This window comes from Amphibalanus amphitrite, unplaced genomic scaffold, assembly GCF_019059575.1.
Source record: "Amphibalanus amphitrite isolate SeventyFive unplaced genomic scaffold, NRLGWU_Aamphi_draft 000315F_arrow, whole genome shotgun sequence".
Lineage (NCBI taxonomy): Eukaryota > Metazoa > Arthropoda > Thecostraca > Balanomorpha > Balanidae > Amphibalanus > Amphibalanus amphitrite.
The window spans coordinates 461,739-474,068 of NW_024881810.1; the positions used below are offsets into that span (position 1 = coordinate 461,739).

The 12,330-nt window shown below is 50.7% G+C and overlaps 1 protein-coding gene across 4 annotated transcripts in view; it reads left to right on the top strand.

Moving 5' to 3' along the window:
- LOC122388267 (pleckstrin homology domain-containing family G member 5-like) overlaps positions 1–12,330 on the top strand; it is a 227,965-nt gene that overhangs the window by 120,030 nt on the left and 95,605 nt on the right. For all 4 annotated transcript variants that reach the window (XM_043379187.1, XM_043379189.1, XM_043379186.1 and 1 more), the window contains one exon: positions 10,234–10,301. In XM_043379187.1, coding sequence (XP_043235122.1) covers positions 10,234–10,301 — 68 coding nt within the window. The remainder of the gene's footprint in view (positions 1–10,233; positions 10,302–12,330) is intronic.

The window sequence follows — 12,330 nt, forward strand, 5'->3', positions numbered from 1 at the left end:
CGGCTGCTGCGCCGCTCGGCGAGCCAGCGTGGCGCCGTGCTGGGCCCGTGGGGCCGCCGTGATTGATGCAATGTTTACGAGTCCGCCTCTGACTCGGTCCGGAGGGGCGGACCGCCGACCCGGCGTGGGCTGTGGGTAATGTGGATAGTCTCGCCGGTCCCCGTCGTGGGCGTCAGTGCCGGGAACTGACTGATGGGGGGCGGGAAGCGGTTAGCTATGCACGTGGAAAGTGATCTCTAAAACACCCAACACCCATTGACCTTAGGATGTATTTACATTTGGCTGAGTTAAGGTGTTCAATGAAAATATCCTGGGGACCGGCATTGTCGAAAGCTTTAAGATGCTCTGAAAGCTACGGCTCGCCTTTTATTTTGATACCTATCCGACCGCTAATGCATTCTGCTGGGCTCACTCTTCATCATTCTACATATTTCTCTGCATATTTGCTTGAGAACATGAACCATGCTCTTGACTTATTCACCTGAAGTAACGAGAAGAGCATCAGTCTACCTCGTATGCGTATTGACCGCCAGAATGTCAACGCGTCTCCCTATATAGCTGGTCTCCATTAATGAACTTCCACCGGCAGCTAACAGCGCTGTCGCTTAGTCCGTATCGATTTACCATTATGCACAGCCAATGCTGATGACAGCAGTCTGCAGTAAAGACCCGTAATCAGATTTCAGGCGTCCGTCTTATAAATCTTGAGTCGATTGTAGCTTCAAGCTTCGCTATTAACGCTGTTAATCTGAAATGCGTACGAATGTATTTTGCACTTGTGCTAGTTTAGCTTTCGCCTTCTCGTCTTCAGTTTATTTTTTATCAGCATCATTCCCACAACTTTTTTATTTTTAACGTCTAGCCTTTGACTGAAATGCCGACCACCGTTGCCGAGCTGCCAGCGGTGCCTTCGACACTGTCTGAGTTCTCGTTGCCGGATGTACCGGAAAGAGCTCTCTTCCGGCGACTGCGGTGGTGGCGGCCGACCTGCCCGGGAGGTCTGTGCGGGTCAGTGTGCGGGTCAATCGGATGTCGCCCCCGGGTCGCGGGAAGGTCACGTGCTGGTCATGATAGGGGCCGGAACCGCGGGGTCGTCACCATCGACCGCGTTACTTGGTGAGAATGGAACCAGCCTGTCTGTCGCGTCATCCAAATTGGTCCGAAACGGTGTCCCAAAGCGTCATTTGTAACCTGCTTTGTGAAGTTTGGGCTTCTTGCTGTAGTTCAATTGCGTGGTGAAGCATACCGATTCAGTCTGGTCAGCTCTCTGAACACAGATGATGGGCTCAATGATACAAGTTGTCAAGGCTCCGCCTCAAGAATCGTGTCTGGATGGATGCAGGGATGGTTTTATTCAGTAGGCTATCACTGGTCCGTCCTGATGCAGTATGTTTGACTGGGCGTGGGGTCTTGAATCTTGAGTCGTGGGCTAGGAGTTGTGAGTTCTAAGACCGTTCATTATTGCTGTGTTTGGGTGGCATATCATTCGTGGACATGTCATATGAACCGTGAGTCGTGAATCTACTCCAGAGTCGTGAGTCAGAACTGTCAATCGTCAGTTGAGCGGCGTGAGTCTTACCTGGTGAGTCGTAGCTCGTGAGTCGTGACACGTGAGTCGGTGAGTTGTAAGTCGTGATGTGCGAGTCGTGACAGCTCGAATAGCGCCGTCACGGCTGACATGGCCGCCGATGGCCCGACCGCGCGCCCCAGATTCGGCCGGCCAGTCATCATTGACACAATGGAATCGTGCCGACGGTGACTGGTGGAGTTATGGGCGCGGGAGGTAACGCTTTTCGGCCCGATTGACGCCACAGGGATCTAGGAACTTTGGTCCTCTAGGTCGGATTTTCATAGCTGAAAGGGCAACTAAAAATCAAAATGCCGCTTGTTCGTTTTTTTTTGTAGGTTGATGCAGTTGATGCTATTTGACGAGAAAAATATCGTTACCCGACCGCGTCAATATCATTTTGTCATTATTGTCGCCGCTGTTGCCTGTTTGCCGCTGGCTTTTCTATACAGGCGTTGATTAATATTGATGCTGAATAGACGCCTGAACAGGTGACTGATGGGTCCCTGTCGTGTCCTCGGTGACGTCACGGCGCCCCTAATGACGTCACGGTGGCGTGACCGTGCCGGTGGCGTCCCGTCACGGGCCGGCCGCGCGGCGCCGTGACGGCTCTGTCACGTCGGTGACGGATGGCGCCGCTGACGGGGCGCCGCGGCATTGTGACGGCCTGACAGATTGGCTGTGACGGAGCCGCGGATTTACCGCTCGCCGAAATAGGTCCGGTGGACCCGTGGGAACGCCGGTGCCGGTATCGGACGGGCGGCTCGGCGGCGTGTGAAGTTCGGTAACGCACCCGCCTCCGATCGGCTCCAATCACGATCAGAGGGCCGACACTCCGTGAACTGGAATCCGGCGCCGGGATGGCTGGGCTCTCGGAGCCCGTCTCGCTGCGGCGGGGATTAATATTCTGTCGGTGACGGCTGTCACGACCACTCCGTTGTGTCGGAGACGTGGGGACCTGTGCTCTACCGCACGAGCGGCCTGCTGCCGCCGAGAGGTCAACTTTGGCACGAGACACCGTAAAGCGGAAAGTTTCTGCGGAGACTGAGACATTGCTCCGGCCTTTCCCGTCTGCTCAGTCTGACGTAAAACGCTGTCTGAACCAGCCAGCAAGGATGATATACTTTTATAATATATTTTTCAAGAACCGTTTTAATTCAACGCTTACGTAACTTCACGCAGAGTTCACGTGTTTTCATATGCAATGTGGATTTCAAAGCGGTAAATACCACTACATTAACCCTCGCCGGACCTATTGGTTTTCTACATACGCCCCGGCCGAGGGGGGGGGGGGCGGGTACGACCCCCCCTCGCCGTTTCGCCCCTGGTGGAGCTAGCGCGTCGCGGAAAAAACGAGCGTGTGCGCCGTTACGAGACGCAGAGATTGGTACCCGATTTTAAGGTCCTAGGTCAACCGGTGACCTCTGAGGTCAGGTCAAGTGCCCAAAGGTACGGTTCAGTTTTTGGTGAATAACTTCGCGGAAAATGGCCGCAGAGCCGCGATTTTGGCAGCATCGTGTTCGGCTCGCTCAGGCGCGTCGAATGATATACTTTTTGTTCGGGTCAGGTCAACTTGGGGTGTTGACCTCAGGTCAAGGTCAGGTCAGCACCCTAAGGTCACGAAGTTGGTCGAAAGGGGTCATGTCGCATATCATTCGATTCGGTAGGTCTTCCTGAGCCCATTGGTGGCCTTCCCGGCTCGCTAGCTCAATTTGATCAAGAGTTATTGACGAAAAACTAATATGACCTTGATGACGTCATAAATGACGTCACGCAAGGTCAACATTGCAAAAGTGACGCATCTAACCTTGCAAGGAGTGCATCAAATCACGATTCTGTGTGCTTGAGATAGTTGGAGATCGTTCCCGGCGCCAGAATAGCAGTTTGGATTTTTCCCCATTGACTTATAATGGTGAGGTCACGAAAATGACCTGACCTCATATGACCTTTAGGAAAAATCCGAGATATACAAGTTGTGAGACTCATAATGGATCCTGCAAGTTTCATTTCCCTGTGACATCTCCTCTGGCAGTGAGGGCGTTGCGAAGTTGCGACATCTGAAGACCGTGCAGAGGTTCACTTATGACGTCATAGGTCAGTGACCTGACCTGACCCAAAAATGCGGTTGGTGTCAAAAGATGCGGCTTGGATCAAAGGTCAGGTATGCCAAGTTTCAGCTCTCTATCGCCGGCGTGTTCGGAGCTATCGCGAAAAAACCCTATGGGGGGGGCGGCACCCGCCCCCCCTCGGCCGGCGAGGGTTAAAGTTATGTTATCTGTCGTGTGTTCAGAAGACCATTCACAGTTCTTTTTGAATAAATAAATTTAGTGTATCATTTTCCTTGCAATTAAACACTCAGATTACCTAAATAACGATAGAAAATGCAACATTTATTCGGCATCTCATAGTTCGAGGCATCTTCGTTCCTAAACGAGGATAAATCACCAATAAGAGCTGTCTCAGATCCCGATCGGCCGGCGCCGTATAGCACCGATCCGTCCCTGTCCCGTGAGGGGTACCCCGAGGCCACGGTCCTACTCTCGGCCATTTGCTGGGAGTACCCCCGGGGCGCCGCTGGTCCACCTGTCAGTGAGAGGTGACCGTCGAACGTAAACACGGCCGGCAGTGGGTGTCGGACGCGTCGGCCGACGCTCATTTAAATCAGACGACCATTCGGGGAGCCAAACAGGCGAGAAAGTGGCCCCCTGCCACCGGCTCGAGATGTGGGTCTCGGCGGGACGGGACAGGTGCGGGGGCGGCCCAGGGCGGGGCGCACGGGGGCTGAACGCAGCGGGCCGGCCGAGAAGGCTGCTGTGTGTGTCTCGGACGGGCGGCCTGTCGCCCACACGCGCTCACACACACAGCTCCGGCCTCCGCAGCCGGCGCCTCTCACCCGCCGCCCCCCGGGTCCGGCGGCAGCGGTGCAGTACCGAGGTCATTCACGTGGTGAGGTATGCCGTCGAGACCGCTCAGCTGACTGGCCGGTCGGTCAGCTGATTGTCGAGCTGCTACAGCTGATTTTGCCGCAAACTGGTGTGTGCCGCTGACAGTGAGCCCGAAATTGAACTGTGAAAGGCTAGTCAGCGCTTATTGATGGAAAGGAAGCCTGTTTGTGTTGCTGATATTTGAAACTCAACACATAATCTATGAATCAAACTCATTAAAAATTGCTGGTCGGAAATCAGCATTCCCGGAAATCCACGCAGACTAATATTGCACCGCTCCTTTTCATTTCTTGAGAGCTGTTTCCATTTCGCAGGCAATTAACTTTGAGTGCCGTCAAAGCCAGGGCTTTCAGTCTCGTACCTCGGTTTTCACAAGACCACTTCAGCCTATGTGACGGTTCGGGCCTGCATGGTGACTGTGCCCCACGTTTGGCCGTTTCGAGGCAGCGGTCACTGAGCGATTACGGTGCACGGGCCACCGACCTGTAAGGCCGGTAATCGAATGGAGCTGACGCCGTTCGGCTGACTGATGGCGGCGCCTCTGAGGGCGCCCGGTGCCGCTGAATGCGCCGCTCATATTCGGCGGTGGAGGCGGTTTTCAGTCGGTCGGTGACACGTCGGAACGTTAGGCGGCAAGTGATGCATTGCCTGGTCGTATGTCAGCCCCAACTCGACGGCTGGCAGCCTGGAAAGCTTTTAAATGATGTGATGTAATAAGTGGGCGAGAGCGTCGACTTTTATTCGTAACGTTGTGCCGTAGCCCCGCCCGACCTCAGCGGCGGCACCAAACAACATTCGGCTACCAAATCCTGCGGTATATTCTCTTCATATTTATCTGCCCACCCACCCTGGCTCGGCGTTACGCACAGGCACGCACTCTGGTCACAGGATGCGTGTTTTCGGCAGTAAATACCACCCGTCCCACACCTCTGCGCCACGCTGCTCGCAGAGATCAGTATGTGCACCGTCGCCACTTGGGAGGGTCTCATATGCGACCTAAGTGCGCTCCGACGTACGATCGTCTTCAGAAGGTTTCGGCAGGCGGGCACGGTGATGGTAAAATGTGACCCAGGAGGACATGGTAAAGTGTGGGATGACGCTCGCCTCTTAGTGGGGACGGGAGGGGAGTGCAGAGGTGTTTAGCGCTCTTGCAATGTTTCTTTGATGATCGCTGCTTTTTTATTGAGGGACCTTCACGGAAAGTGATTTTACGACAGGGTTGGGTTTGAGTGATTGTGTCGTATACGTGTGTATGAAATTGAGCTTGCACCTGTCGGTTTCGTGATAGACGTAACCTTGCTGCTTGCTTTATAGCTGGCCCACGTTATGTTACCGATGGCTATCAAGGTACAGATGCGACACTCACATTAGCCAAGTTTGGATCGCGTATTCACAATAAGATGGTGTTTGATAACAATTAGAACGTTGGTTTTGATACCATCTAGTGGTATAGACTGTGACAACTGCATCTTAGCACTTTCAGTAGCTGCTTTATCGCAGTTACAAATGCCGAAGGGTGTAACCCGATATCGTTGCTCGTTACGCTATTGTGCACCACGTGTCAAAGCGCCACCAACAGTAAACCTGGCAATAAGATGACCGTGCCGATAATCTCTCCATTAATACCAGCCCTGTGTGTCATTGTAACAATGTTTGCTATGGCACAAACTGCGCCATTCTTGTCGCCCGACCTGACTGGCCTTTGATAACCTGCGTGGTGACCTTCTCTATGCATGGCGTGCCATTGTTGCCTTCGCATATGTGCAACGCACCATTCTTTATCGTCGCTATTGTTCTGTATCGTTGGTAAGACTTTCTTTCAATGGTTGGCGCCACTGTTACACTGACAGCATTCTGACCCGGAGTGACAAAGCCAGTGATGACCATTGACCAACCCACATTGCGTCAGGCGGGCCCTGCGGTTGCCATGGTTACGGTCGTCGCGTGTCAGGTCAGTCAGTAGCACGGTCTGCAAACGGGCTCTGAAGCGACAGCTCGGATTGGTCTCACGTAGCTGCTGTTCTAATTTGCACCGTACGCACGGCCGTGCCTTAGCTGTAAACAGCGCTTACGTCGCGCTGGTCGTGCATATACAGTCAGGGTTGGTCTGATTGAGCTGACAGGACGAGCTGGGACGTGGTTTGGGTAAACTAACTTGGTAGACTAACTGGGCCGACTGCGTCAGCCGACTGGGCTGTGACGAACATTGGTGACCCAGGACTGATGCAACGTCGAGCAGGTCGAGGTGGAACGATGTATTTACGGCGACTTCCACAACTATTTGTCGGCTTCCCGTTTCCGTTTTTCGTTATGTACCTATCCACCTCCCGCCTCTGCTTGTCCAACTCTAACCTCCTGCCTCCCGCCTTCCGCCCTCCTCGGCTTAAAACCCCACGGCAGTCTAATCACTCTTCATGGAGATGAGCTGCTGATTTCCGTGTATTGGTTTTCATATCAGCGCCCCCGGCTCCACACATTACAGTGTGTGAGATGAGAGCGAAACAACGAAATGGTGGGCGCGGGAACAAACAAAGAAGGAGCGAGGGAACGAATGAACGAACGAACGAACGAACGAACGAACGAACGAACAAAGGAATGAACGAACGAACGAATGAATGAGTGAACATCGCACACGATAACCACCTTGGAACCTGGGGCTCTAGCGTTGATTCCAATCAGTTGGTTGCTTGTTTCTGCTATCGTAGCTGGCTATCCTTATTGTGGGATTACGGGTTGGTTTATTATTCTGATTAACGAACCACGTTCTTTGTCATTTTCTCCTGGGGAATCACAAACAGCTGAGTTATGGTGGCACAATAATAAGGCATCTGGGCGCTGAGTGTAGCACGGAGGTGTTTGCCTGACCTTTGCCTGTAGAGGTCGCCGTTTCATTGCCGCATCAGGTGCAGGCTTAAATGTCAAGATGATGTAGATATGGGGATAATTAAACGCCTCTGCTGGCTCCATAATTGCTGACATTGCACTGTCCCAGAACACTTTTATTACTCTGGAGTGAAATGACGCTGGATTTATCTTTTGAATACGCTGTCTTTATCTCCCCGAAATCATAAAATGTTTGGCTGCTCTTTTGCGTGAAGTGACGGCCAACAATTTCCTTAATTAAACTTTTTCACGGTAGGTTTCCTTCCAAAGTTCTTTTGCAAATGAAAAGCAAACACCTCTCATTTTCCGTTCGCACTCTATACGGCCACCGTCCCCCAAGATAGCTCAACTGGACAACTGGAGAACTTAACTGGACAAACTGAGCAGTCTATACCAGCTGCGCCAGCAGCTCCAGCCGTCTGCAGCTCCCTCCTTCATCCGACAGGGCTGAGGGTTTACAATAACTGCGCCCTGGGCTGCAGAAGCTGCGTCAGAGGCCGCTCACGTATCACGATGCCCGCGGGCGCACAGTAGACCACGCACAGTGTGTGTTCACAGTCCGGGGGATTCGGAAAATCCGCAGACCTTCCTCCTATAGGGCGTGCGTCTTCGCCGCTTGCGGGTCAAGCGTGATCGAGCGATGTTAGGAGCGTATGGGCGAGCTCTATGGTAGGGGTTTGTGAGTTTTGATATTGGTGCATGGGGGATATAGTTATCTCAGCCTGAATTCATTTTATTTTTTGCTTCATTGGTTGTTGATAGTTAACGTTTAATGACATGCTATTAAAACCCAGTCTTGCTACCAGTGTTTAAATCAGTCGGGCTATCTATCTAATTGTCTGTGTTTTTGTCTGTGAGGTGGCTGACGGCCGAACTGACCGGCTATTACACGCTCGGCTGCGGACACCGCGGCCCCCGGCAGTGACCGGCAGCGGGGGCCGGTTCCGATCTCGAGCGCCCAGCAGCGGCCGCTATCCCGACAATCTACCGATACGGTCTCTGGTCTGCTTCACGGCTCACCGGGCCCGGCTAGAGTAAAACTGACAGATCCAGACAGTTTTAGAGTGGGATGGCTCAGGTGTAAGCCTGTAGGCTTAGGTGAACGTACTTTAAAAAAATGTTATTTTATATTTGGCCGACAATCGACATGTCTAAGTGTAACGAGATTTGACCCGCGCCCTGCTGAGGGGGGTGTTTGAACACCCCCCTTGTGGTTTTTCGCGAATATCTCAAAAACGGCGGCGCGGAGCGCCGCCGTTTTCGGTGCACCTTATCATACATCAATTCTACACATGTTGTGAAAATTTCAGACCAAGGTCATTCAAGGTCAGGTCACCAGGTCACTTGAAGTGACCTCACCTCATAAAAAGTTTCAATGTCTGTCATAGCTACACCGAATGGCCGATCGCTTTGAAACTTTCAGCGATTGCTAAGAGCAATAGCATGTACAAAATGTATATCTCAGAATTTTGATATCGATGACCTAAGGTCAGGTCAATTTTGCGACCTCCCCATTATAAGTCAAAGGGAGAAAATTGAAATGCGCCTCTTTTGGACGAAAGACATTATAAACACTCCCAAACACCGAATTACAAGTGGTTTAGACACACTGAACATGAAAATGGTGTCCGTGACCCTTGTTTATGTCCTGAGGTCATCTTAGGTCACGAATGGTATCTAACAGTTTTTCGCAAATAACTTTTGATAGAGGCATGCTAGAGCGATGAAAACGCCTTAGATGTGTTCAGCTCGACGATACGGATCGACTGATATGCAACATGACCCTTTCCGGTCAGGTCATGACCTTGACCTGAGGTCAAATTTTCAAGTTGACCTTTCAAGGTCACGTTATAGTTCATTCGATGCGTCTTGACGAGAGAAACACGATGCCGGTAAAAGTAAGCTTGTACAGGGCTTGGGTCAAAAGTTATTGCAGAAAAACTGTTTCCGAAAAATCGGCTATTTTTGTAGTTTTTGCTCCCTGCAGGCAAAACCGTTGACGTTAGGTCAAATCTGAGAGAATTATTCAGAAAGGGCGTTAATAGGGCTATCGAATGCGCTTTTCTGCGGCGCTGTAGCTCTATTGGTTCCCGAGTTATGCGTTGGCTTCTTGGAAATTTTCGACATTCTACCTGGAAATCGGCGAAATTTTGCCTTCAATGACCTCTGGTGACCTGACCTTTGACCTGACCAAAAAATTGACCGAAGTGATTTCGTCATTATTTTTGACGCTCTTTCGAACGCCGCCTTCCGCGTATCGCTACGTGGCCCAGGAGCCGAGTTACAAGGGGGGGTGTTCAAACACCCCCCCCCCCAGCAGGGCGTGGAAATCCAGGACCCCCAGCCGGGCGCGGGTTAAGAGTGTATGGGCTGGAATTGAAACAGAATGAATGGTAACTGGTGCCTACAGACGAGAAAAGTTTTAGCTTGTTTTCAACTGTGAATGGCAAGTCTTTGGAATGGTTTCCTTCTTTTACCATCAAATTTCGCTGTAAAAGTCCAGCTCATAGGCACTTTTTCATCACCGATGCTGCATTAAAAAATATGGTTGGTGGCAAGGCACGTCTTTTTCATAAGAACCCAAAGTCAATTCCTCCAATCAGCTCTCTCTCCGCATAGCAAGCGATTACCTTATCTTTTCTTGGATTGTGATCGCAAACCAAAATTAATTCCACATTTGTTTTAATCACCCCACCGCTCACTGATTTGTTTGATGACGCGTTCCGCCTTTCCCCGTCTTTCGTGTCCAGACTTCAGACTGGAAGCGGGGCCCCGGACGGCGCCGGATGACCCCTGACCTGCGGCGCCCAACTGACCCAGATGTGCGCCTTGTTTCAGACGGCGGCGGCGTGAGGCGACCTCATGGGGAGCAGCAGCATCGCGGCACCGGCCGGCAGCTGCCCAAGGTAAGCAGAGACATCTAGCGGCGGTAGTGGGAAGCGAACACCTTGCGGCAGGAACGGGAACTAGTAGAAGTTAGGGAAGCTCGCCAGGTGGCGCGGGTGTGCGCTGTTAAAGGGACCCTCCCACCTTCAAAAAAGTTAATGAATTGGCATGAAAGTGATGCCCCTTGGTTCAGAAAGAGCGAAAACGAATATCTACCAAATTTCACCGAAAAATGTTCACTGGTTTTCAAGATATTAGGCTTTTACTTTTGTTTACTTTTTGGGATCTCCCCTGTTACTAGCGACTTTATTTGGAAGCAATAATTTGGCAGCCCTAAAGTGCGGCAGACGTTGCGCGCAAAGCAGCGTATACCACCACGTGTTAACGATGGTTTTAGTCTAAGATTTAAAAATCGTTAGATCTCCGCTGACGTCACAAATTCTAAGGGGCATTCCAATGCATTAGCCCCTTAGAATCCGAAAACTGCAAGTTTGAAATTCCATATCTTCGAATTAAAGCATTTTTCGATGTTGTGAGTGTCCAAACCGGTATTTGCAGGTCATGGCCACCAATTTGGCTATCTCAACTCAAAACTAATGTTAAGGTGGGAGGGTCCCTTTAAGCCTCGGTCAGGCTCGGTGACGTGGCTCTGGTTTGTGTCAGGTGCAAGAGCACTTGCGTTTATCTCCCCCAAACGAAAAACTCAAGCAGGTCAGTAGTAGCCAGGTTGACAACTAATTCAACAATCGAAGACCGAAACTTTAGCATTTGGCATGTCAATTGTAAAGAGCTTCGCATGCTTGGAAATAAAGTGTGAAAGAAAGGTCCCAAAATCAAGGGCGGCGCCACCGTGGGGGCAGTGGGGGCAGACTGCCCCCACTGGCAGGAGGCTGTGGGGGCAAGACTATGTTTTTGCCCCCACAAAATTTGGCTGATGTATGAGAACAGAAGACCGGTGCAACATTCATTATAGGCGGTTATAATAGTACTCGTACGCCTGTTTTTGACGGTCCTCGTATCAAGTGCGTCAGCAGAACGTTCGTTCTCGGACCGTCTGTCGCATATCTCCTACTCCCACTCATTCTCCTACTCATTTTCATTCACCAAAAGGCTGCCCTCGAGCTTGATCTCGAGGAGGTTGAGAAGCAGTTTATCAAAAGTCGGCCAGAGAAGAGATCACCCTCTTTTGGGAACCCTTAGACTGAGACTGAGCTCAGAGAGGTATGACAAAATGTGATGGGTATGTATATCCCGCGGTTATCTGGAATTGTATGTGGGTCGCCCTAATGGAGCTTATTCTCGTACCTATATCAATCGTATGTGAGAGAATCGCACATATATACGTACTACGGGGAAAAGGATTCCGATCATGTGCATAACATTCAAATTCAAGGTCACGATCATGCTCAAAATTGACCACAAACTTTGCACTTTTTCTTATATATCTTGTATACTAAATTCCTAGATGATTTGATATGTTTTCAAGCTTAGCGGACCCCTATTTGTGCTTTAGCTTACGATACAAGGCTGCTACAAGGTCAAAGTCACAAGAGAATATCCTTGCTAGAGGCTATTTCACTATTCAAGTCAGGCATAATAATTAAGACATGTTTTGCCATACTGAGGCTCTAAATGAATGCTTACAGCAAAATGGATGCCAGAGGCCCAGAATCGTGACTAGCGGCTACGAAATCATCACAAATGACCTTCCATATGTAAAAAAATCAACCAAATGTCATTCGAGGTCACATGAGGTCAACATAAAACTTTACCTTTTCCAAACAATATATATGTCATTCGACGCGTCTCGACAAGACTAATGCGAAGGTACCACTGCCGTAGCTCCAGGACCATTTTTCAAACTAACACCTCAAACTAACACCGGCCAAATTGCCCCACACCCCCGGCCAAATAACCCTGCTAGTGGGGCAATTTGGCCGCTTTGCAGACCTTTGTAATACGTCACAATGTCAATATAAGTAGTTACTCTATCATGTCAAGTTTACTGTCCAAGAAAGTAAAATGCATGCCACACCTGTCAGCGTTGAG